The sequence below is a fragment of the Oncorhynchus kisutch genome, linkage group LG16, assembly GCF_002021735.2.
Source record: "Oncorhynchus kisutch isolate 150728-3 linkage group LG16, Okis_V2, whole genome shotgun sequence".
NCBI classification, from domain to species: domain Eukaryota; kingdom Metazoa; phylum Chordata; class Actinopteri; order Salmoniformes; family Salmonidae; genus Oncorhynchus; species Oncorhynchus kisutch.
Genome location: NC_034189.2, coordinates 12,005,528 through 12,030,817, shown reverse-complemented (window position 1 = coordinate 12,030,817; position 25,290 = coordinate 12,005,528). Strand labels below are relative to the sequence as shown.

Below are 25,290 nucleotides of genomic sequence, written 5' to 3'. Positions count from 1 at the left end.
GGGAGGGAGAGAGAGAGAGGGAGAGAGAGTTTCTGAAACGCACACACAGATTTGAAGGCATTGTATAACCCACCCACCCCCACCCTCTGTACCAGGTCAAAGATCTGGTCGAAGCATGGCCGTCTGTCTGGCTCTTCGTTCCAACACTGTTTCATCAGCTGGATACACTCCATAGGGGCGTAGTCAGGGGAGACCACCGGACGACACAGAGGAGGGGGCTTACGGATTTTCTGGATCAACTCTGGAGGACAGGGGTCAGAGGAGTATTCAGGTAAATTCATCTTTCCTCAATTATTCCTTAAAACTCATTGGAGCAGAAGGTTTGAGGGGAGGAACCTCAGATCTTCTCCTCCAATATGGTTACAATGGAGGCGATGAGATCAAATTCAAGGAATCACAGAGAGACATTTAGATGGAGCCAGTCATATTCAATTCAAATCACAACTTTATTGTCTCACAATGGCAGAAACATCTAATGGAGAGGGACAGGTCTTACTGACAGATGGACTATCCAAATAAAGTGTTACCAAGAAGTCTCTTACTTGCAGCAGACTGCTCCATCATGCATAATGGTGGGCCCCTCATGACCACTTCTGTTACCTGTAGTACAGGCGTACTCTGGGTAATGTAGTCTCTTACCTGCAGCAGACTGCTCCAGCATGTAGAAAGGCGGGCCTCTCATGACCACTTCCTGCATGATGATGGCGAAGCTGTACACGTCTCCATGGAGACTCCCGTAGAGACCGGGGGAGGGGCCACGCAGAATCTCAGGTGCAGTCCACAACAGGTCTAGGAGGGAGTGACACACACACACAAAGAGAACCAAACACATACTGTACATAAACACACTACTGTTATATGCACTTTTTTATCAGACAGAACCCTGTCCAGACGGAACCTGTCCAGATGGAAACCTGTCCAGACGGAACCCTGTCCAGACAGACCCCTCTCCAGGCGGAACCCTGTCCAGACGGAACTCTGTCCAGACGGAACCCTGTCCAGACGGAACCCTGTCCAGACGGAACCCTGTCCAGACGGAACTCTTTCCAGACGGAACCCTGTCCAGACGGAGCCCTGTCCAGATGAAACCCTCTCTAGACGGAACCCTGTCCAGACGGATCTCTGTCCAGACTCAAGGCAAAACTCTCTCCACTCCTCTCCAGACCTACTCACCCTCTGCAGGAGGTTCTGTGTAGGGGAACTTTGCTGCCTCTAGAACCTCGTTGTATCCGTAGTCAGAGATCTTCAGGACGAAGCGTCCATCCACCACACAGTTCCTGCTCTTCAGACGACCGTGATACAAGTTCCTGTGGTGCAGGTACTTCATACCCTGGGGGAGAACACGGAACATAGAACTCAGAGACAGAACAATGGAGATAAGCATGGAAGCCAGACATAATCTTCCACCTTACCTCATTCACTTTAGAACCCTCCTTCCCCCCCCTCCCTCCCTCCCTCCCTCCCTCCCTCCCTCCGGCTGAGGCACTTTCAAATCTCCTGCCCTTTCTCTATCCCCTCTTCCTCCTTCCTTTCCAAGTCATGCCTCCATCCCTCCCTTCCTCTCCTCACCTTAATAAGGTCTAATAGTAGAGATGACTTGAACATCAATCTCTTCCTCCCCTCCCCTCCCTCCCTCCCTCCCTCCCCTCACCTTAATACAGTGCCTTGCGAAAGTATTCGGCCCCCTTGAACTTTGCGACCTTTTGCCACATTTCAGGCTTCAAACATGAAGATATAAAACTGCATTTTTTTGTGAAGAATCAACAACAAGTGGGACACAATCATGAAGTGGAACGACATTTATTGGATATTTCAAACTTTTTTAACAAATCAAAAACTGAAAATTTGGGCGTGCAAAATTATTCAGCCCCTTTACTTTCAGTGCAGCAAACTCTCTCCAGAAGTTCAGTGAGGATCTCTGAATGATCCAATGTTGACCTAAATGACTAATGATGATAAATACAATCCACCTGTGTATAATCAAGTCTCCGTATAAATGCACCTGCACTGTGATAGTCTCAGAGGTCCGTTAAAAGCGCAGAGAGCATCATGAAGAACAAGGAACACACCAGGCAGGTCCAAGATACTGTTGTGAAGAAGTTTAAAGCCGGATTTGGATACAAAAAGATTTCCCAAGCTTTAAACATCCCAAGGAGCACTGTGCAAGCGATAATATTGAAATGGAAGGAGTATCAGACCACTGCAAATCTACCAAGACCTGGCCGTCCCTCTAAACTTTCAGCTCATACAAGGAGAAGACTGATCAGAGATGCAGCCAAGAGGCCCATGATCACTCTGGATGAACTGCAGAGATCTACAGCTGAGGTGGGAGACTCTGTCCATAGGACAACAATCAGTCGTATATTGCACAAATCTGGCCTTTATGGAAGAGTGGCAAGAAGAAAGCCATTTCTTAAAGATATCCATAAAAAGTGTTGTTTAAAGTTTGCCACAAGCCACCTGGGAGACACACCAAACATGTGGAAGAAGGTGCTCTGGTCAGATGAAACCAAAATGGAACTTTTTGGCAACAATGCAAAACGTTATGTTTGGCGTAAATGCAACACAGCTCATCACCCTGAACACAACATCCCCACTGTCAAACATGGTGGTGGCAGCATCATGGTTTGGGCCTGCTTTTCTTCAGCAGGGACAGGGGAGATGGTTAAAATTGATGGGAAGATGGATGGAGCCAAATACAGGACCATTCTGGAAGAAAACCTGATGGAGTCTGCAAAAGACCTGAGACTGGGACGGAGATTTGTCTTCCAACAAGACAATGATCCAAAACATAAAGCAAAATCTACAATGGAATGGTTCAAAAATAAACATATCCAGGTGTTAGAATGGCCAAGTCAAAGTCCAGACCTGAATCCAATCGAGAATCTGTGGAAAGAACTGAAAACTGCTGTTCACAAATGCTCTCCATCCAACCTCACTGAGCTCGAGCTGTTTTTTCCAAGGAGGAATGGGAAAAAATGTCAGTCTCTCGATGTGCAAAACTGATAGAGACATACCCCAAGCGACTTACAGCTGTAATCGCAGCAAAAGGTGGCGCTACAAAGTATTAACTTAAGGGGGCTGAATAATTTTGCACGCCCAATTTTTCAGTTTTTGGTTTGTTAAAAAAGTTTGAAATATCCAATAAATGTCGTTCCACTTCATGATTGTGTCCCACTTGTTGTTGATTCTTCACCAAAAAAATACAGTTTTATACCTTTATGTTTGAAGCCTGAAATGTGGCAAAAGGTCGCAAAGTTCAAGGGGGCCGAATACTTTCGCAAGGCACTGTAAGTTCTAATAGTAGAGATGACTTGAACATCCATCCATCTCTCCTCTCCTCACTACACCCTACCTTAATAAGGTCTAACAGTAGAGATGACTTGAACATCCTCCTCTCCTCTCCTCTCCTCTCCTCTCCTCTCCTCTCCTCTCCTCTCCTCTCCTCTCCTCTCCTCTCCTCTCCTCTCCTCTCCTCTCCTCTCCTCTCCTCTCCTCTCCTCTCTCCTTCCACCCTACCTTAATAAGGTCCAACAGTAGTGATGACTTGAACATCCAATCCAGTTTGACATCCTCATTGAGCAATAGGTCTTCCATGCTTCCCCTGGTGCAGAACTCGGTTACGATGGCAAACACTCCACAGTCGTGGAAGAAACCCAGGAAAAGGTTAATGTTCTCATGACGCATGTCCTTCATCTGTGTGTGTGGGTGGGGGTCAGGGGTTAGAGGTTAGGGGGTCAGTGCAGATTGAAGTAGGAATTGTATGGATTTGGTATCGTATTTGCAACAGGGTGGAGAACTTCTGAAAATACCACAACAGCAAGATGGCATCAACATTAAAGGAACCGATACCCAAGGATATGAATTAACATGAATAAATATTTATTTCTAAAGGAAACGATACCCAAGGATATGAATTAACATCAATAAATATTTATTTCTAAAGGAAACGATACCCAAGGATATGAATTAACATGAATAAATATTTATTTCTAAAGGAAATGATACCCAAGGATATGAATTATCATGAATAAATATATATTTCTAAAGGAAATTATATTTACCCAAGGATATGAATTAACATGAATAAATATATATTTCTAAAGGAACCGATACCCAAGGATATGAATTATCATGAATAAATATATATTTCTAAAGGAAACCCACCAATTCAAACACGTCACTGGTTTTGGGGTTGATATTCCTGAACGTTCCATGAGGTAGTCTCTTCAACCACGCCCAGTCTCCCTGGAGAAAAATAACAACAACATTTTATTTATCTATGGTATCAAATATTAAAATAGCATTTTACAAGTATGTGTCAGTTTGTTTGTAGTTGGCTCCAAATCTATCTTACTGAACCAATATTAAGATATTGGGCCACAATAGTCAAGAATTTCCACCCTCAGATGTTCATCACAAACATGTATTCAATTAACGCAGTTTGTCATAACAAATGACTCAAACATTCTACTCTGTCTCACCTCATAGAGGACGATGTTGGAGTTCTCATAGGTAGCAGGTGATTGCTCAGAGAAGGGGGACGTGAGGCTGTGCTGTGAATGGCTCGTCAGAGAGACTCCACTGATCTTTCTGTTACTGTCTATACTAAGCTTCTGAAAATGTTTGAGAAGAGACATCTTGGTTTAAGTTTCACTGCAACATTTATTTATTTATTTGAACTTGATTTAACTAGGCAAGTCATTAACATGGACCCCTGTTCCGGTCTGTCGCTTTGTACATTCAATAATTGTTTTTTTAATGAAAAAATATAAACATTTTGCAAATAGAAAAGACTCAAACAAAAAAGCAACAAAAAAAGTTTCTTAAAAGTTGAAGAGGTAAAATTGTCTATTTGAATATTTAACTCCTGCATTAGTCTATAACTGCTGACCTTGTTGCTAAGCGACGGGTTGATGAAGGTGACGTCGTCAAGGGTGAGCAGGATCTTGTTGGGACCCCGGAACAACCGGATGTGGTTGATGCGTCGCCTAGACAACAAGAGAGAGACATAAACAAAGAGAAATGATGGATGGTTGACCTCATTAAGACCATAACCAATAGGATAACCAACATTCACTCTAGGGGTGGCCCTTAAAAGGGCCAATGCTAACAATTCAGGGACAGTTCAGCCAACTCAACTGGTCAGACAACTAAGATGTTAAGAGTTAAGATGGTGCCTATCTTTCCCCTTAGTTTGGAATTGTGGCCAGTACGTATAGTGGAACATGTATGAGAAGGACTGTATAGGCAAGATCATGTTGTAGAGCTTTACCTGATGCAGTAGGTTAGAATAAACAAGACGAAACCCGTCTGGACGAATCCCAGGAAGATCCTAACAGCAGAGAACGGATCCACACCTGGGGAAAACATTTCAGCAATTTTTCACACATTTTTCACAAGTATTTTCAAAACTCTTTAAGTACAAAACTCTAAACTGATAACACTTGTAATACCCACTATCTTCTGTTCAGAACCTTTGATTGTGCATTCATTGGAGTTTTACACAAACTCCAATGAGAAAATCTACATTTTCCTTGAAATACCATGAGAACATTTAGTTTAGTCATCAATACATCAGATGACTAAATGCTCACCATTTAGTCATTTAGTCATTTTAACTAACGTTAAGTCCAATAGCAAAACACACGAGATACACGTTTTAATTTTTTTTATTTTTGAAGTGCTGAACACACAAATATTAGATGGTAAATGTAATTTCCCATACAGAATTTGAATATAACTTGACATGCACAATTTTAGTTTCATTATCCTTATACAGTACTACAGTAGATACAGTACATACAGTACTGTGGTCAAATAATCAGATATAGTGGTATTGTAAACCAGTCGGCTATGGTAAAAACGTACCACAGTGTTGAATGCCATTTCTGCCCCATGGACAAATGTACAATATCACCTTTTCTACGTGACTTTTCAACTGATACAGTATCACCTGTCTCTCTGCTTGAAATTCATCAGCTTAATGTATCAATGTATACGGTATAATCCCAGGTATTTCAGCAGTGCATTGTACACTACGCTATAATGGTAGCACATAGGGAGTCGTTGTCCTATTGAAGCACACTGGCTGATGGAGACAGATGATGTAATATTTTACAGCCACATCCAAACATGATTTGGTTTTTACTTTCCAACATAAATTGATGTCAAACTGATACATTTGTGAGGTAAATAAATAGAATGTTTTGGTGTTCAGCAGTTATTAACAAACTATATATAAGCTAATAGTACTACACCGGCTCTGCCGCTCGTCAGATGTGGCAGGGCTTGCAGACCATTACATAGTACGAAGGGAAGCACAGCCGAGAGCTGCCTAGTGACACGAGCCTAACTACTTCTATGCTCGCTTCGAGGCAAATAACACTGCATGAGAGCACCAGCTGTTCCGGAAGACTGTGTGATCACGCTCTCTGCAGCCGATGTGAGTAAGACCTTTAAACAGGTCAACATTCCGCAGGGCCAGACGGATAACCAGGACGTGTACTGCGAGCATGCGCTGACCAACTGGCAAGTGTCTTCACTGACATTTTTAACCTCTCCCTTTCCGAGTCTGTAATACCAACATGTTTCAAGCATAGTCCCTATGCCCAAGAATACTATGGTAACCTGCCTAAATGACTATCGACCCGTAGCACTCACGTCTGTAGCCATGAAGTGCTTTGAAAGGCTGGTAATGGCTCACATCAACACCATTATCCCAGAAACCCTAGACCCACTCCAATTTGCAAAAATCGCCCCAACAGATCCACAGATGACGCAGTCTCTATTGCACTCCACACTGCCCTTTCCCTCCAGGACAAAAGGAACACCTATGTGAGAATGCTATTCATTGACTACAGCTCAGCGTTCAACATCAACACCATAGTGTCCTCAAAGATCATCAATAAGCTAAGAACCCTGGGACTAAATACCTCCCTCTGCAAATGGTCCTGGACTTCCTGACGGGCCGCCCCCAGTTGGTAAGGGTAGGTAACAACACATCCGCCATGCTGATCCTCAACACAGGGACCCCCCAGGGGTGCGTGCTCAGTCCCCTCCTGTACTCCCTGTTCCCTCATGACTGAACTGCCAGGCACTACTCCAATACCATCATTAAGTTTTTCAATGACACAACAGTGGTAGGCCTGATCACCGACAACGACAAGGCAGGCTATGGGGAGGAGGTTAGAGACTTGGCCATGTGGTGCCGGGACAACAACCTCTCCCTCAACGTGATCAAGACAAAGGAGATGATTGGGGACTACAGGAAAAAGAGGACCGAGCACGCCCCCATTCTCATCGACGGGGCTGCAGTGGAGCAGGTGGAGAGCTTCAAGTTCCTTGGAGTCCACATCACCAACAAACTAACATGGTCCAAACACACCAAGACAGTCATGAAGAGGGCACAACAAAGCCTATTCCCCCTCAGGAGACTGAAAAGATGTGGCATGGGTCCTCAGATCCTCAAAAGATTCTACAGCGGCATCATCAAAAGCATCCTGACTAGTTGCATCACTGCCTGGTGCAGCAACTGCTCGGCCTCCGACCCCGCAAGGCACTACAGATGGTAGTGCGTCCAGCCCAGTACATCACTGGGGCCAATCTTCCTGTCATCCAGGACCTCTATACCAGGTGGTGTCAGAGGAAGAAAAATTGTCAAAGACTCCAGCCACCCTGGTCATAGTCTGTTCTCTCTGCTACCGCACAGAGCGCCAAGTCTGGGTCCAAGAGGCTTCTAAACAGCTTCTACCCCCAAGCCATAAGACTCCTGAACACCTAATCAAATGGCTACCCAGACTATTTGCATTGCCCCCCCCCTTCTTTTATACACCACTGCTACTCTCTGTTTTTATCATCTATGCATCGTCACTTTAATAACTCTACCTTCATGTACATTAATAACTCTGCCCAACACATTGACTCTGTACCGGTACCCCCTGTATATAGTCTCCACATTGACTCTGTTCCGGAACCCACTGTATATAGTCTCCACATTGACTCTGTACCGGTACCCCCTGTATATAGTCTCCACATTGACTCTGTTCCGGAACCCCCTGTATATAGTCTCCACATTGACTCTGTACCGGTACCCCCTGTATATAGTCTCCACATTGACTCTGTTCCGGAACCCCCTGTATATAGTCTCCACATTGACTCTGTTCCGGAACCCCCTGTATATAGTCTCCACATTAACTCTGTACCAGTACCCCCTGTATATAGTCTCCACATTGACTCTGTTCCGGAACCCCTTGTATATAGTCTCCACATTGACTCTGTTCCGGAACCCCCTGTATATAGTCTCCACATTGACTCTGTTCCGGAACCCCCTGTATATAGCCTCCACATTGACTCTGTTCCAGAACCCCCTGTATATAGCCTCCACATTGACTCTGTACCAGTACCCCCTGTATATAGCCTCCACATTGACTCTGTTCCGGAACCCCCTGTATATAGCCTCCACATTGACTCTGTTCCGGAACCCCCTGTATATAGCCTCCACATTGACTCTGTTCCGGAACCCCCTGTATATAGCCTCCACATTGACTCTGTACCAGTACCCCCTGTATATAGCCTCCACATTGACTCTGTTCCGGAACCCCCTGTATATAGCCTCCACATTGACTCTGTACCAGTACCCCCTGTATATAGCCTCCACATTGACTCTGTTCCCGGAACCCCCTGTATATAGCCTCCACATTGACTCTGTTCCCGGAACCCCCTGTATATAGCCTCCACATTGACTCTGTTCCAGAACCCCCTGTATATAGCCTCCACATTGATTCTGTTCCAGAACCCCCTGTATATAGTCTCCACATTGACTCTGTTCCAGAACCCCCTGTATATAGTCTCCACATTGACTCTGTTCCAGAACCCCCTGTATATAGTCTCCACATTGACTCTGTTCCAGAACCCCCTGTATATAGCCTCCACATTGACTCTGTTCCAGAACCCCCTGTATATAGTCTCCACATTGACTCTGTTCCAGAACCCCCTGTATATAGTCTCACTATTGTTATTTTACTGCTGCTCTTTAATTACTTGTTCATTTTCATTTCTTATTCATATCTGTGTTTGTTTTTACTGCATTGTTGGTCAGGGGCTCGTAAGTAAACATCTCACTGTATTCGGGGCATGTGACTAATAAACATTGGATTTGATTTAATTACATCATTTTGGTTCGGTATCAGATTTGAGCAGTTTGATTAACTGCTAGTTTATTATGCTGTAAACAAATGACAAGAAAATCATATCAAAAGCGAAGTGTATATCGCATTTTGAAAAGCAGATACTGAGATTGAATATGCATCCGAATTAAAAGAGTGATTTGGTGAATTTAGTGAATTTGTTTGTTGTACTTAGTCATTTAAAAATGTGCTTAGTGTTTCAAAAAAATCTGCCATTTTGTCCCGAGAACCAAGGGCTCTCTATGATGTTGTAGGTCAGGGCGTGACTAGGGGGTGTTCTAGTCTTTTCATCTCTATGTTGGTGCTCTTGGTATGGTTCCCAATTAGAGGCAGCTGATGTTGGTTGTCTCTAATTGGGGATCATACTTAAGGTGTCCCTGTTCCCACCTGCATTGTGGGATATTGTGTTTGTGCTTGTTGCACCACGTAGTCACGGGTCGTTGCTTGGTTTGTTGAGAAGTTTCACTTTAAATAAATATCTGGAACTCAAATCCCGCTGCGCCTTGGTCCGTCCATTTTGATGATATATTTTGTGAAAATGTCCCACAAACAAAGTGATTGAAAGAAAACGGTGTGACTTTATGTTACTAATAACATGCTTTATGTTAACTATACATCAAGGAATATTTGCATGTGTCTGTGTGTTGTTGCGTATATCTGTGTGTGTGTGTGTGTACCTCCAGTGCAGATGATGCCTTTGATGAACCAACAGTTGGAGTCAGTCTTGGGGGAGATACCGTGTGGGAAGTGGATATCTCTACCCAGGAACCTCACCATGTCAGCAGCCATCTCTATCCTGTATGGGAAGGGGTTATGGTTAAAGTCTCACTCCTCATTTAACACCATGTCAGCAGCCATCTCTATCCTGTATGGGAAGGGGTTATGGTTAAAGTCTCACTCCTCATTTAACACCATGTCAGCAGCCATCTCTATCCTGTATGGGAAGGGGTTATGGTTAAAGTCTCACTCCTCATTTAACACCATGTCAGCAGCCATCTCTATCCTGTATGGGAAGGGGTTATGGTTAAAGTCTCACTCCTCATTTAACACCATGTCAGCAGCCATCTCTATCCTGTATGGGAAGGGGTTATGGTTAAAGTCTAACTCCTCATTTAACACCATGTCAGCAGCCATCTCTATCCTGTATGGGAAGGGGTTATGGTTAAAGTCTCACTCCTCATTTAACACCATGTCAGCAGCCATCTCTATCCTGTATGGGAAGGGGTTATGGTTAAAGTCTCACTCCTCATTTAACACCATGTCAGCAGCCATCTCTATCCTGTATGGGAAGGGGTTATGGTTAAAGTCTCACTCCTCATTTAACACCATGTCAGCAGCCATCTCTATCCTGTATGGGAAGGGGTTATGGTTAAAGTCTAACTCCTCATTTAACACCATGTCAGCAGCCATCTCTATCCTGTATGGGAAGGGGTTATGGTTAAAGTCTCACTCCTCATTTAACACCATGTCAGCAGCCATCTCTATCCTGTACGGGAAGGGGTTATGGTTAAAGTCTCACTCCTCATTTAACACCATGTCAGCAGCCATCTCTATCCTGTATGGGAAGAGGTTATGGTTAAAGTCTCACTCCTCATTTAACACCATGTCAGCAGCCATCTCTCTCCTGTATGGGAAGGGGTTATGGTTAAAGTCTAACTCCTCATTTAACACCATGTCAGCAGCCATCTCTATCCTGTATGGGAAGGGGTTATGGTTAAAGTCTCACTCCTCATTTAACACCATGTCAGCAGCCATCTCTATCCTGTATGGGAAGGGGTTATGGTTAAAGTCTCACTCCTGTCTCCTTTCACCTCATTTAACACCATGTCAGCAGCCATCTCTGTCCTGTACGGGAAGGGGTTATGGTAAAGTCTCACTCCAGTCTCCTTTCACCTCATTTATCACCTGATTTACTTAACAAAAGGCACATCTCAATAGGTGATCCAGGTCAGTGATGACATCACAAGTGGAGGGGTGAGTCTTTCCTCCTCCGTCCTCTAATGCTCCTCTGTTGATCCTCAAGCAAAAGGAGAAGGCCGATGACCTCAGATCAACTCCGTGAGTGGCCTACACCATGAAGTATGCAGTTCTTTCAACAACAACAAAAAACTATTCTGCTCACAACTTTTTAAGTGTGTGTACTTTACTGCATTTTATACATGGGATTTTGTATTTTAACACTTGAAGTTCAAACGTGGCTGGAGTGCGTCGTTAACATTAGTAGTACGAGTACTAACCCTAACCTCACCACGTCAGAAATATGTCTATCCTGTAGAACAGGGGTGTCAAATATACAACCCACAGGTGGTTTGAGTTTAAAAATGTTTTTTTAAATGGACAAACTCAATATACTTTAGAATCAGTGGTGTAAAGTACTTAAGTAAAAATACTTTAAAGTACTACTTATGTTGTTTTTTGGGGTATCTGTACTTTACTATTTATATTCTTGACAACATTTATTCCACTACATTCCTAAAGAAAATCCTGTACTTTTTACTCCTGCCACTCAAAAATAAATTTCTAATGTTTTACAGGACAGGAAAATGGTCCAATTCACGCACTTATCAAGAGAACATCCCTGCTCCTCCCTACTGCCTCTGATCTGGAGGACTCACTAAACAGAGAACATCCCTGGTCATCCCTACTGTCTCTGATCTGGAGGACTCACTAAACAGAGAACATCCCTGGTCATCCCTACTGTCTCTGATCTGGAGGACTCACTAAACAGAGAACATCCCTGGTCATCCCTACTGTCTCTGATCTGGAGGACTCACTAAACAGAGAACATCCCTGGTCATCCCTACTGTCTCTGATCTGGAGGACTCACTAAACAGAGAACATCCCTGCTCATCCCTACTGCCTCTGATCTGGAGGACTCACTAAACAGAGAACATCCCTGGTCATCACTACTGCCTCTGATCTGGAGGACTCACTAAACAGAGAACATCCCTGCTCATCCCTACTGCCTCTGATCTGGAGGACTCACTAAGCAGAGAACATCCCTGGTCATCCCTACTGTCTCTGATCTGGAGGACTCACTAAACAGAGAACATCCCTGCTCATCCCTACTGCCTCTGATCTGGAGAACTCACTAAACAGAGAACATCCCTGCTTATCCCTACTGCCTCTGATCTGGAGGACTCACTAAACAGAGAACATCCCTGGTCATCCCTACTGCCTCTGATCTGGAGGACTCACTAAACACAAATGATTAGTTTGTAAATTATGTCTGACTGTTAAAGTGTGCCCCTGGCTGTCCGTAAATTTAAAAAACAAGAAAATCATGCTGTCTGGGTTACTCAATATAAGGAATTTAAAATGATTTATACTTTTACTTTTGGTATTTAAGTATATTCTAGCGATTACATTTAATTTGGTACTTAAGTATATTTAAAACCAAATACCTACTTTTACTCAAGTAGCATTTACTGGGTGACTTTCACTTTTACTTTAGTCATTTTCTCTTTTAAATCAAGTATGACAATTGGGTACTTTTTCACCACTGTTTAAAATGTTTATTTATTTATTTCACCTTTATTTAACCAAGTAGGCTAGTTGAGAACAAGTTCTCATTTGCAACTGCAATCTGGCCAAGAAAAAGCTAAGCAGTTTGACACAAACAGCAACAACAGAGTCAATAACACAGTAGAAAAAGTCTTTATACAGTATGTGCAAATGAGGTAGGATAAAGGAGGTAAGACAATAAATAAATAAATAAATATATATATATATATGAATGAGCAAGTAGAGATATTGGGGTGCAAAGAAGCAAGATAAATAAATAAATACAGTTTTGGGATGAGGTAGTTGGATGGGCTATTTACAGATGCTAATTTTGACGGAGAGGAAATATATCCTCATTGAAGACAGCACACGGGGCAAGATGAGTTTGATACCACTGCGTTAACCACCAATATCATCAACATACTATGTCACCATATAACCGTTACCTAACCTCACCATGTCAGCCACATGTCTATTCTGTACGGATGCAGTAGTGTTAGGGTCACTCTCCCACCCTACCTGTGTGTGGGCCTGAGGTCCCAGGTTTTCCCGTCTGTATCCAGTATTACGTAGTCAGCCAAGCTGGCTCCAGACATGTTAGTCCTCACAGGGTGGCTGAAGCCCTGGAACAGATCACAGCACTGTTTAGACAGGGTTAGGAGTGTGTGTGTGTGTGTAAGCATGGCTGAAGCCCTGGAACAGATCACAGCACTGTTTAGACAGGGTTAGGAGTGTGTGTGTGTGTGTGTGTGTGTGTGTGTGTGTGTGTGTGTGTGTGTGTGTGTGTGTGTGTGTGTGTGTGTGTGTGTGTAAGCATGGCTGAAGCCCTGGAACAGATCACAGCACTGTTTAGACAGGGTTAGGAGTGTGTGTGTGTGTGTGTGTGTGTGTGTGTGTGTGTGTGTGTGTGTGTGTGTGTGTGTGTGTGTGTGTGTGTAAGCATGGCTGAAGCCCTGGAACAGATCACAGCACTGTTTAGACAGGGTTAGGAGTGTGTGTGTGTGTGTGTGTAAGCATGGCTGAAGCCCTGGAACAGATCACAGCACTGTTTAGACAGGGTTAGGAGTGTGTGTGTGTGTGTGTGTGTGTGTGTGTGTAAGCATGGCTGAAGCCCTGGAACAGATCACAGCACTGTTTAGACAGGGTTAGGAGTGTGTGTGTGTGTGTGTGTGTGTGTGTGTGTAAGCATGGCTGAAGCCCTAGAACAGATCACAGCACTGTTTAGACAGGGTTGACATCATGTTGACATCCTGGACGGTCAGTCCTTGCATCCATATTTCCATCTAGAACTTTGTGGTTGCATTTCTCCAGCATCAAGCTTCAGCTGTTTCCCCCAAAAAGGGGTAACCACTTTCTTGTTGTTTGAATCCCAGATTGCCCCTTTAAATCGTCAGTGTCCATGTGGCCAGTGGCCCGGGTGGCCAGTGGCCCGGGTGGCCAGTGGCCCGGGTGGCCAGTGCCCAAAAGTGAATACAGTATTGACCCATATAAGTCATTGTACATTAAATCATCCATGTACCTGGAAGGCCAGGTTGTGGGTGTGTCGGGCCAGGTTCCCCCCAGAGAGCCACTCCCCCGAGGCCTTGACCCTGTGGACAGCATGGGCCATGAACAGCACGGAGCTGTAGATGGTCCCAAACAGAGGAGACACCTGGAGAGGAGAGATGGGCGGGAAAGTGAGATGGAGAGAGCAGAGAGGGAGTTCAAGATGGTGAACAACGTAGAAATAATGAGGCATAAACATATTCACATCCATGTTTGGACAAATCTCAGTCCAGACAGTTTCCTCAATCCTTCAAGAATCAAAGGATGATGCTTGGTTGGACTTTGAAAGTATTTTAATTTTTCAACTTATCGCACCACACACACACACACACACACACACACACACACACACAGTACGTATTTACCTGTGTTGGCTTGACATTTCCCGCTATCTCTCCCCTGTCTATAGCCTCCTGATAGGCCTGGTAGAAAGATGTCTTGGGAGAGTCTATAGTGACTGTCAACACGGCATCGTAGGCCTTTAAAGTAAATGAATGAATCCATTTTATTTGCCAGATTTAGAACACACATACAGTTTCCTCAGTCATGTGAGTACAACAATACACACATTAAAAAGGGTTTGAGGATTAAAGTCAGACTAGTAATCATCGTTATTAGATGGGCAACAGAATAGACAGCTTGGGCAAGAGGGTGTCAATGCGATATAATTCAACTGAAAATACATACACTATGCAACAAATACGCTTTACATATGCTGACACACAACAACTACCAAGACTGATCACCTTGAGTAGCTTGCTGTTGCTCCTCAGGGCAGGGTAGGTGACATTGTGGTAGGGTAGGCTGTAGAGTAGCGTGTCGTAGGGTAGAAACACCAGGGATCCCTCGGTCAGTCTCATGTCCTTTGCTGTTTCTAGCAGGAGCTTCTGAGGTCCCCCTCCGATCAGGGCAGAGTGCATACACATGATCACCACTAGGGGGGAGTAACGAGAGAATACAGGGGGAAAGTGGAGAGAAAAAAGAGGAAGAGCTTATAATTATTTATTTTTTGGGGGGGTGCTTATATTTATCCTGTTACACACAAGTGTGTAATGAAATGCGTCTTGTATATCCCAACTCCCCCTGAGACACCCGCAGGAACTGGGGTCATGATTGTCCAGCGCCCCTGGAGCGATTGGGGTCAAGTGGCTCGGTCAAGGGCACAACTACAGATTTTTCCCCATGTCATTCATTGTCTTTCTGGGATTCGAAACCAGCGACCGTTTGAATACTGGCCCAAAGCTCTTACTTCAAGGCTACGTGCCTATAGTTTACTGGTAATCTAAGAAATTAACTTGACTGAATAAGTGAATGTATGAGTTCCACCATATCACAACCGGTCACACTTTTTAATTAACTTTTTGAAGTTTTCAAACTGAACATACGTTTTTCTCGATAGTGTGAAGTGGCTTCCTCTCTTCAAAAGATTTAGAGTCAAAGTAGCATTTCTCCTTGTGCATGATATCAGTACTCACATCGTAGGTCCTCCACCTTCTTGAGCTTGGCCAGGGTCTTCCTGACACTACCAGGGTCGTTACCGATGGTAACCACCAGCCTCACCGGCATCCCATGACTCCTCAGAGAGTTGGCCACCTGCAGAAAGGTCAGAGGTCATAGTTCCTTATTGGACAAAGTTACAGTATAAAAACATTGTATTTTATTAGTGCCCAACGCAGTAACATTCTGTTAAAATAAATAAATAATAATAATGATGATAACAACAATAACAATAATAAACATTGTATTTTATTAGTGCCCAACGCAGTAACATTCTGTTAAAATAAATAAATAACAATAATAATAACAATAATAAATAAATAAAAATCATTAGTGCCCAACGCAGTAACATTCTGTTAAAATAAATAAAGAAGAAGAAGAAGAAGAATAATAACAACAATAACAATAATAAATATTGTATTTCATTAGTGCCCAACGCAGTAACATTCTGTTAAAATAAATAAATAACAAGAAGAAGAAGAAGAATAACAACAATATCAACAATAACAATAATAATAAAAAAAGCGGCTGACGTTAAGGCGGCGTTAATGCCGAACTCTCACGATCTGTTAAAGCCTTCGCTCTTCTCTTTTCAAACCCACGATTGGTAATTGACCTGTTTTATATGAGCTTGCTTGCGCTGAGGTGGGCATCCTTAAAAACGTGCGCCAAAGTGCCAATTTCAGTATAGTGGGAATGGTTGGTCTAATGGTTATGGATTTTCACAACGAATGCGCAGCCTATCCAGCCGTGACGCACTGTGCCCACATGCAATTGGAACAAGAGAGACGTGCTTTTTGTGCCAATGAACCTCGTATTTAGAAACATAAAAAAACTAATGTTTTATCCCATTTCATTTCATTTAATTAAAAAACAAGCATAGTCTTCCCTCCTCTCAATGAAGGCTTCTTTTTTTTGTCCTGCCTAGTGCATTGGCCAAGTCGTCAAGACTATGGATAAAGGGTTTGGCTCGTGAGACGCTTTGAAATAAATCTTAATCACCAAAGCTTTATGAAAAGATCAAGTTTGGGAGAAACAAAACAATCATCGGACATCTATGTAGGTTATCTATGTAGGTTATCTATGTAGGTTATCTATGTAGGTTATCTATGTAGGTTATCTATGTAGGTTATCTATGTAGTTTATCTATGTAGGTTATCTATGTAGGTTATCTATGTAGTTTATCTATGTAGGTTATCTATGTAGTTTATCTATGTAGGTTATCTATGTAGGTTATATATGTAGGTTATCTATGTAGGTTATCTATGTAGGTTATCTATGTAGTTTATCTATGTAGGTTATCTATGTAGTTTATCTATGTAGGTTATCTATGTAGTTTATCTATGTAGGTTATCTATGTAGTTTATCTATGTAGGTTATCTATGTAGGTTATCTATGTAGGTTATCTATGTAGGTTATCTATGTAGGTTATTGTTGGTTATTTTAGGTTATTTTTTCTATATGTCCATCGTGGAACGAGAGATTAGATAACCTGGTGACACTGGTGTTTATAAATATGTCAGTTATTTTTCTGTAAAAATGATTTGTTTTCCATTTTGTTGATTAGAAAACAAGCTCTTATAGGCCACCCTTACTCTGCTATAACGAAAGCTGGTTCAACAACCGTGTGTCTGGTGTCTGTCTTATCCTGGCCATGCATTAGCCAAGTAGTGTGTCAGGTGTCTGTCTTATCCTGGCCATGCATTAGCCAAGTAGTGTGTCTGGTGTCTGTCTTATCCTGGCCATGCATTAGCCAAGTAGTGCGTCTGGTGTCTGTCTTATCCTGGCCATGCATTAGCCAAGTAGTGTGTCTGGTGTCTGTCTTATCCTGGCCATGCATTAGCCAAGTAGTGTGTCTGGTGTCTGTCTTATCCTGGCCATGCATTAGCCAAGTAGTGTGTCTGGTGTCTGTCTTATCCTGGCCATGCATTAGCCAAGTAGTGTGTCTGGTGTCTGTCTTATCCTGGCCATGCATTAGCCAAGTAGTGTGTCTGGTGTCTGTCTTATCCTGGCCATGCATTAGCCAAGTAGTGTGTCTGGTGTCTGTCTTATCCTGGTCATGCATTAGCCAAGTAGTGTGTCTGGTGTCTGTCTTATCCTGGTCATGCATTAGCCAAGTAGTGTGTCTGGTGTCTGTCTTATCCTGGCCATGCATTAGCCAAGTAGTGTGTCTGGTGTCTGTCTTATCCTGGCCATGCATTAGCCAAGTAGTGTGTCTGGTGTCTGTCTTATCCTGGCCATGCATTAGCCAAGTGGTGTGTCTGGTGTCTGTCTTATCCTGGTCATGCATTAGCCAAGTAGTGTGTCTGGTGTCTGTCTTATCCTGGCCATGCATTATTTTTATTTTTTTATTTCACCTTTATTTAACCAGGTAGGCTAGTTGAGAACAAGTTCTCATTTGCAACTGCGACCTGGCCAAGATAAAGCATAGCAGTGTGAGCATACAACAAAGAGTTACACATGGAGTAAACAATTAACAAGTCAATAACACAGTAGAAAACGAAGGGGGGGTCTATATACAATGTGTGCAAAAGGCATGAGGAGGTAGGCAAATAATTACAATTTTGCAGATTAACACTGGAGTGATAAAAGATCAGATGGTCATGTACAGGTAGAGATATTGGTGTGCAGAAGAGCAGAAAAGTAAATAAATAGAAACAGTACGGGGATGAGGTAGGTGAAAAGGGTGGGCTATTTACCAATAGACTATGTACAGCTGCAGCGATCGGTTAGCTGCTCAGATAGCTGATGTTTGAAGTTGGTGAGGGAGATAAAAGTCTCCAACTTCAGCGATTTTTGCAATTCGTTCCAGTCACAGGCAGCAGAGTACTGGAACGAAAGGCGGCCAAATGGAATATGCCAAGTAGTGTGTCTGGTGTCTGTCTTATCCTGGTCATGCATTAGCCAAGTAGTGTGTCTGGTGTCTGTCTTATCCTGGCCATGCATTAGCCAAGTAGTGTGTCTGGTGTCTGTCTTATCCTGGCCATGCATTAGCCAAGTAGTGTGTCTGGTGTCTGTCTTATCCTGGTCATGCATTAGCCAAGTAGTGTGTCTGGTGTCTGTCTTATCCTGGTCATGCATTAGCCAAGTAGTCGGTCCATATAAGGCTTCTAAATGGTTTACTCCTGAGGCCTTTACAGTCACGCATTATTCACAATGTAACCTTTATTTAACTAGGCAAGACAGTTAAGAACAAATTCTTATTTACAATGACGGCCTACCCCGGCCAAACCCTCCCCTATCCCAGACGACGCTGGGCCAGTTGTGGTCCTCCCTGTGGGACTCCCGATCACGGCTGGTTGTGCCACAGCCTGAGACCGTTGCGCCACTGCAATGCATATTCCATTCGGCTTGTATTCATCTCCATTTCAAAATAGCACCTCTTGTCTCAAGTTTTAATGTCACATGCACAAGTGTGTGTGTGTGTGTATGTGTGTGTGTGTGTGTGTTTGTTTGTGTGTGTGTGTGTGTGTGTGTGTGTGTGTGTGTGTGTGTTTGTGTGTGTGTGTGTGTGTGTGTGTGTTTGTGTGTGTGTGTGTGTGTTTGTTTGTGTGTGTGTGTGTGTGTGTGTGTGTGTGTGTGTGTGTGTGTGTGTGTGTGTGTGTGTGTGCGTGCGTGCGTGTATGTACCTTGATGGAGGTCTCCACCCAGCTGTCCTCTGAGGAGGCAATGATGCCAACTTGTGCCCAGCGGAAGTGCTGCATGAGGCTGATCAGCACCCAGGTGGGTCGGGGCATGGAATGGGCAAAGGTAGGGTGGCTCCGCACATCATCCAGCTCATAGCCAACACATCCCCACGAAAACACCGCCTGGGGAGAGGAGAGAATAGAATGGAATATAACGGAATGGAATACAATCCATTACATGAATAGATTCCAAGACGTTTCCTACCCACCTTGTTCCAGCCCTTGCCCAGTAGCGATGCAGCGTCACAGTACCCAGGGTTGGCCGGCCCGATGAAGCCTGTAGCCCTGGTGAATTAATGAATGAACGTCTCAAGTCGCCCTGTAGGACGCTGACAGGATTCTTTGGACATATTGTAAAGAAAAGTAATGTACATTACAACAAACCTGGTATAGAAGCCCATGAACCCATCCAGAGCCCTGGAAGTCTCACATTTCTCTTCCAGAATGACATAATCAAAAGTGGCTGCCAGTGAGAGGACAGGGTCTCTATTGATACATACCAGACAGATCAATCGATTAGTTGATCGAAGGCATCCATAGACATTTGAAAATTAGGGACAGATACCTTTAAATAAACAAGATTATGTTCGGAATAAAAAGTATTTGTGGCATTTTTTCCCTGCATAACTTAAGTAAGCATATTTCATAAACTAATCGGCCTTAGCAACCAACAACTAATCAATTCGGAAAAACGTGTGTTGAACTCATCCCTGCCTGCTGATTCTGGTAAAAGTTGTGTTGAACTCATCCCTACCTGTTGATACGGTTGACTGCCAGCTGGGCCGCCACACTCGGCAGCGCTTTGGAGAAGAGAGGGTCACATGACCACGGCCCTACCACCCCGACACGGAAGTGAGCAGCGTGAGCAGGGGAGGGTCCAATGAGCCAAAGGCACAGGACGGCAAGCAGGAGGAACCAAAAGACACCATACTGATAGCGAGGGAGCTGGAGGGAGCGAGGGATGGAAGAAAATAGAGGGGAAGAGATAGGGAGGGGGGCGGGGTGTGCCTTAGGGTGGTCAGGGGTTGTGTGTCCGTGCGCGGCCCATGTCCGAGTTTTGCTGTGGAAGGCACAGAGCGGTGGTCGCATCTCAAGGATAACACACGCTATGCACACGCCAAGCCGCTGCTCCACGCGTGTCACTGCAGTCACAGGTCCTTAGACGACAAAGCTCTAACCGTGTCGGCCCCAACGTCCTGAAGATCTGAGACAATAGGAGGACCATCAGCATTCACATATTGTGACCAATCAAAATTGGTTTATATTGTGTTCGCATATCCATCTGTCAGAAAGTAAAAGCAGCCCCTACAAGATCATGTCATGTTGACAAATCACCTGTCTAACCATTCCTTCTGCACATTCCTTCTGCACATTCCTTCTACACATTCCTTCTGCACATTCCTTCTTCACATTCCTTCTGCACATTCCTTCTACACATTCCTTCTGCACATTCCTTCTGCACATTCCTTCTACACATTCCTTCTACACATTCCTTCTACACATTCCTTCTGCACATTCCTTCTGCACATTCCTTCTTCACATTCCTTCTGCACATTCCTTCTGCACATTCCTTCTACACATTCCTTCTACACATTCCTTCTACACATTCCTTCTGCACATTCCTTCTGCACATTCCTTCTGCACATTCCTTCTACACATTCCTTCTGCACATTCCTTCTGCACATTCCTTCTACACATTCCTTCTGCACATTCCTTCTACACATTCCTTCTGCACATTCTCTGCACATTCCTTCTGCACATTCCTTCTGCACATTCCTTCTGCACATTCCTTCTGCACATTCCTTCTGCACATTCCTTCTGCACATTCCTTACATTCCTTCTGCACATTCCTTCTGCACATTCCTTCTGCACATTCTTCTGCACATTCCTTCTGCACATTCCTTCTGCACATTCCTTCTGCACATTCCTTCTGCACATTCCTTCTGCACATTCCTTCTGCACATTCCTTCTGCACATTCCTTCTGCACATTCCTTCTGCACATTCCTTCTGCACATTCCTTCTGCACATTCCTTCTGCACATTCCTTCTGCACATTCCTTCTACACATTCCTTCTTCACATTCCTTCTGCACATTCCTTCTGCACATTCCTTCTGCACATTCCTTCTGCACATTCCTTCTGCACATTCCTTCTACACATTCCTTCTGCACATTCCTTCTGCACAGTCCTTCTGCACATTCCTTCTACACATTCCTTCTACACATTCCTTCTACACATTCCTTCTACACACTGTTTCTACATTGTCATGAATTGGCAAAAGTTACTTCACACCGATGTCTGTAATTCTACAGGCTGTAAACGGCTCTACTAAAACTCAGGATTATGTGACTAAATATGACCGTGGATTTATCATCCATAATCCCTATCCCGCGGTGGCATCTCATATGAACCTTTGGAAAGACTGTGGCCTAACGATAGTTGTACGGTTTTAAATAATAATTGATCTAATGTTTGCATCAATCAATTTCAGGCTACTTGTTATTAGAAAGAACACATATGTTGATTATATTTTGGCTTTTGTGTGTTAAGCCTATGAAATATTGCCAACAGTAACTTCTTAACCTCACCTTTGTTTATGAGTTAATATACAGATACATCACTTACCATGCTAGGAGGAGAAGGAGGACTAGGCTTACTTCAATTCTCCTCTATGGCGTCGCCTCCTCGGCACAAAAGTAGGCCTATCACAGAAAAGGAAAGTGTCAGCGAAGTCAAATGGATCCAACTTACATCCTCAACGACACACAAAAACAACCGCAAGGTTTCACATACCAGCTCAAAGACTATTTGGCCTAAAGAAATGCAACGTTTCAAAACGCGCATAACTTAATGTTTTATTTGTATTTTGGCCTATCGAGCGAAAGTTCTTCCACTGGGCCCGGGGTGCGCCATACAAGTGAGCGTCAAATCTCATAATCCTCTCACCAGTATCATCTCAACGGAGAGTGAGGGTGTGTGACAACCTTTGCGACCTAGAACAAGTGACCCTTCAGATTATATCAAATCCAATCTGCTGCAGCCAGCTATGACAGGCCTGTAAACACCTTCCTATGGCGCTGTGGGAGTTCTGTAGATCCATCGTAGGCCATTAGGATCATTTGTATGCTACAATGGTGGGATAATTGATAGCAACATAACAAACATATTATACTTCTGAACTCTCTGGGACAGAACAGAACACCTGCAAGCTCTAGATTCCAACCTGGCATTCCATCTGGATCTCCCCTGTAGGCCGATATCGTCCATGGAGACTTTCTGATTTATTCCGTATGCTCCATCTGTCTTTGAAACAGATGGAAACTGTGAATGCATCTGCCTTGTGGAATGGGTGTCTGCAAGTGGACGTGGTTCTCGATATTTGATGGAATTACCTTTAGACATCGATTTAAAGTCTGTGTTGTGTTTTTACCTTGTAATGGTAAAGCTAAAGATCTGTGAGTAAACTGATCCTGGACCTGTACCAACAGTTGGGCAATTTAGCTGGTGTCTAAATGGACAGTTCTTTTTCTTGAAGCTGGAGGGCAGCAGGAGACAGCAACTTCAGTGCAGCAACTTCAGTTATTTACGATGACGGCCTACCCCGGCCAATTGTGTGCTGCTCTATGGGACTCCCAATCACAGCCTGGTGTGATACAACCTGTACAGACTGGCGTGATACAGCCTGATGTGATATAGCCTGATGTGATACAGCCTGATGTGATACAGCCTGATGTGATACAACCTGTACAGACTGGCGTGATACAGCCTGGTGTGATACAGCCTGGTGTGATACAGCCTGATGTGATACAGCCTGATGTGATATAGCCTGATGTGATATAGCCTGGTGTGATATAGCCTGGTGTGATACAGCCTGGTGTGATACAGCCTGATGTGATACAACCTGTACAGACTGGTGTGATACAGCCTGGTGTGATACAGCCTGGTGTGATACAGCCTGATGTGATACAGCCTGATGTGATATAGCCTGATGTGATATAGCCTGGTGTGATATAGCCTGGTGTGATACAGCCTGGTGTGATACAGCCTGATGTGATACAGCCTGATGTGATACAGCCTGGTGTGATACAACCTGTACAGCCTGGTGTGATACAGCCTGGTGTGATACAGCCTGATGTGATACAGCCTGGTGTGATATAGCCTGGTGTGATACAGCCTGGTGTGATACAGCCTGATGTGATACAGCCTGATGTGATACAGCCTGATGTGATATAGCCTGATGTGATACAGCCTGATGTGATATAGCCTGATGTGATACAGCCTGATGTGATACAGCCTGATGTGATACAGCCTGATGTGATACAGCCTGGTGTGATACAGCCTGTACAGCCTGATGTGATACAGCCTGGTGTGATACAGCCTGTACAGCCTGATGTGATACAGCCTGATGTGATACAGCCTGATGTGATATAGCCTGATGTGATACAGCCTGATGTGATATAGCCTGATGTGATACAGCCTGATGTGATACAGCCTGTACAGCCTGATGTGATACAGCCTGTACAGCCTGATGTGATACAGCCTGATGTGATATAGCCTGATGTGATACAGCCTGGTGTGATACAGCCTGATGTGATACAGCCTGATGTGATACAGCCTGATGTGATACAGCCTGTACAGCCTGATGTGATACAGCCTGATGTGATACAGCCTGATGTGATACAGCCTGATGTGATATAGCCTGATGTGATACAGCCTGATGTGATATAGCCTGATGTGATACAGCCTGTACAGCCTGATGTGATACAGCCTGGTGTGATACAGCCTGATGTGATACAGCCTGATGTGATACAGCCTGTACAGCCTGATGTGATACAGCCTGATGTGATACAGCCTGATGTCTCGAACTAGAGACTATAGGGACACCTCTTGCAGTGAGATGCAGTGCCTTAGACCACTGCACCACTCTGGAGCCTGGCTAACTGTTCTATGAGATTCCCATGTGGAACCTTCTGAGCAGAGAGTTTCATTCTAGAACTCTATAATGGAATGATAGAAAACAATGCTGATTCCACTGTTGCTTTCCTCCTTCTCCCAGACCTACTCAACCGATTCACTGTGATAAACTAACTTGTACTATTTCCTCATTCTCCCAGACCTACTCAACAGATTCACTGTGATAAACTAACTTGGTGTTGGGAACAAACAAGAAGATTTAAGTGAGGGAATGTAATGTTTTAGGCTTGGCAAGCACTGTTTAACTTTATCTGTTCCCTTCTTCGTCTCTCTTTTTCTCTCTCTCTCTCTCTCACTCTCCCTCTCCTTCACCCTCTCTCTTTCTCGCCTGTTCTCTCATTCTGAAAATGTCATATTAAAGTGACAGAGAGAATAAACTGTGTGAAAGAGAATTAGAGAGAGGGAAACAAAGTGACAGAAAAAAGTGTTAATAGTGAGTGCGTGAGGGAGAGAGAGAACGCTTTTCTCTTAGAGAGTGACATTTTCTCTCTCTCTCTCTCTCTCTCTCTCTCCTCTCTCTCTCTCTCTCTCTGTCTCTCTCTCTCTGTCTCTCTCTCTCTCTCTCTCTCTCTCTGTCTCTCTCTCTCTGTCTCTCTCTCTCTCTCCTCTTCTCTCTCTCATCTCTCTCTCTCTCTCTCATCTCTCTGTCTCTCGTCTCTCTCCTCTCTCTTCTCTCTCTCTCTCTCTCTCCTCCTCTCTCTCTCTCCTCTCTCTCTGTCTCTCTCTCTCTCTCTCCTCTCTCTCTGTCTCTCTCTCTCTCTCTCTCTGTCCTCTCTCTCTGTCTCTCTCTTCTCTGTCTCTCTCTCTGTCTCTCTCTCTCTCTCTCTCTCTCTCTCTCTCTCTCTCTCTCTGTCTCTCTCTCTCTCTCCTCTCTCTCTCTCTCTCTCTCTCTCTCTC

At 44.0% G+C, this 25,290-nt stretch overlaps 1 protein-coding gene across 2 annotated transcripts in view; it reads right to left on the bottom strand.

Moving 5' to 3' along the window:
• The window catches only part of gc2 (guanylyl cyclase 2), a 32,149-nt gene extending 9,821 nt beyond the window's left edge, over positions 1–22,328 (bottom strand). For both annotated transcript variants that reach the window (XM_031791795.1, XM_031791794.1), the window contains exons 1-20: positions 22,213–22,328; positions 22,045–22,121; positions 20,175–20,624; positions 19,805–19,906; positions 19,630–19,705; positions 19,364–19,543; positions 15,713–15,830; positions 14,984–15,171; positions 14,603–14,716; positions 14,212–14,343; positions 13,212–13,315; positions 9,866–9,984; positions 5,276–5,360; positions 4,895–4,991; positions 4,485–4,616; positions 4,168–4,248; positions 3,520–3,696; positions 1,174–1,330; positions 640–789; positions 93–241 (exon numbers count right to left, since the gene is read on the bottom strand). In XM_031791795.1, coding sequence (XP_031647655.1) covers positions 93–241; positions 640–789; positions 1,174–1,330; positions 3,520–3,696; positions 4,168–4,248; positions 4,485–4,616; positions 4,895–4,991; positions 5,276–5,360; positions 9,866–9,984; positions 13,212–13,315; positions 14,212–14,343; positions 14,603–14,716; positions 14,984–15,171; positions 15,713–15,830; positions 19,364–19,543; positions 19,630–19,705; positions 19,805–19,906; positions 20,175–20,509 — 2,496 coding nt within the window. In that variant the 5' untranslated portion in view covers positions 20,510–20,624; positions 22,045–22,121; positions 22,213–22,328. The remainder of the gene's footprint in view (positions 1–92; positions 242–639; positions 790–1,173; positions 1,331–3,519; positions 3,697–4,167; positions 4,249–4,484; positions 4,617–4,894; positions 4,992–5,275; positions 5,361–9,865; positions 9,985–13,211; positions 13,316–14,211; positions 14,344–14,602; positions 14,717–14,983; positions 15,172–15,712; positions 15,831–19,363; positions 19,544–19,629; positions 19,706–19,804; positions 19,907–20,174; positions 20,625–22,044; positions 22,122–22,212) is intronic.
• Positions 22,329–25,290: the final 2,962 nt, after the last annotated feature.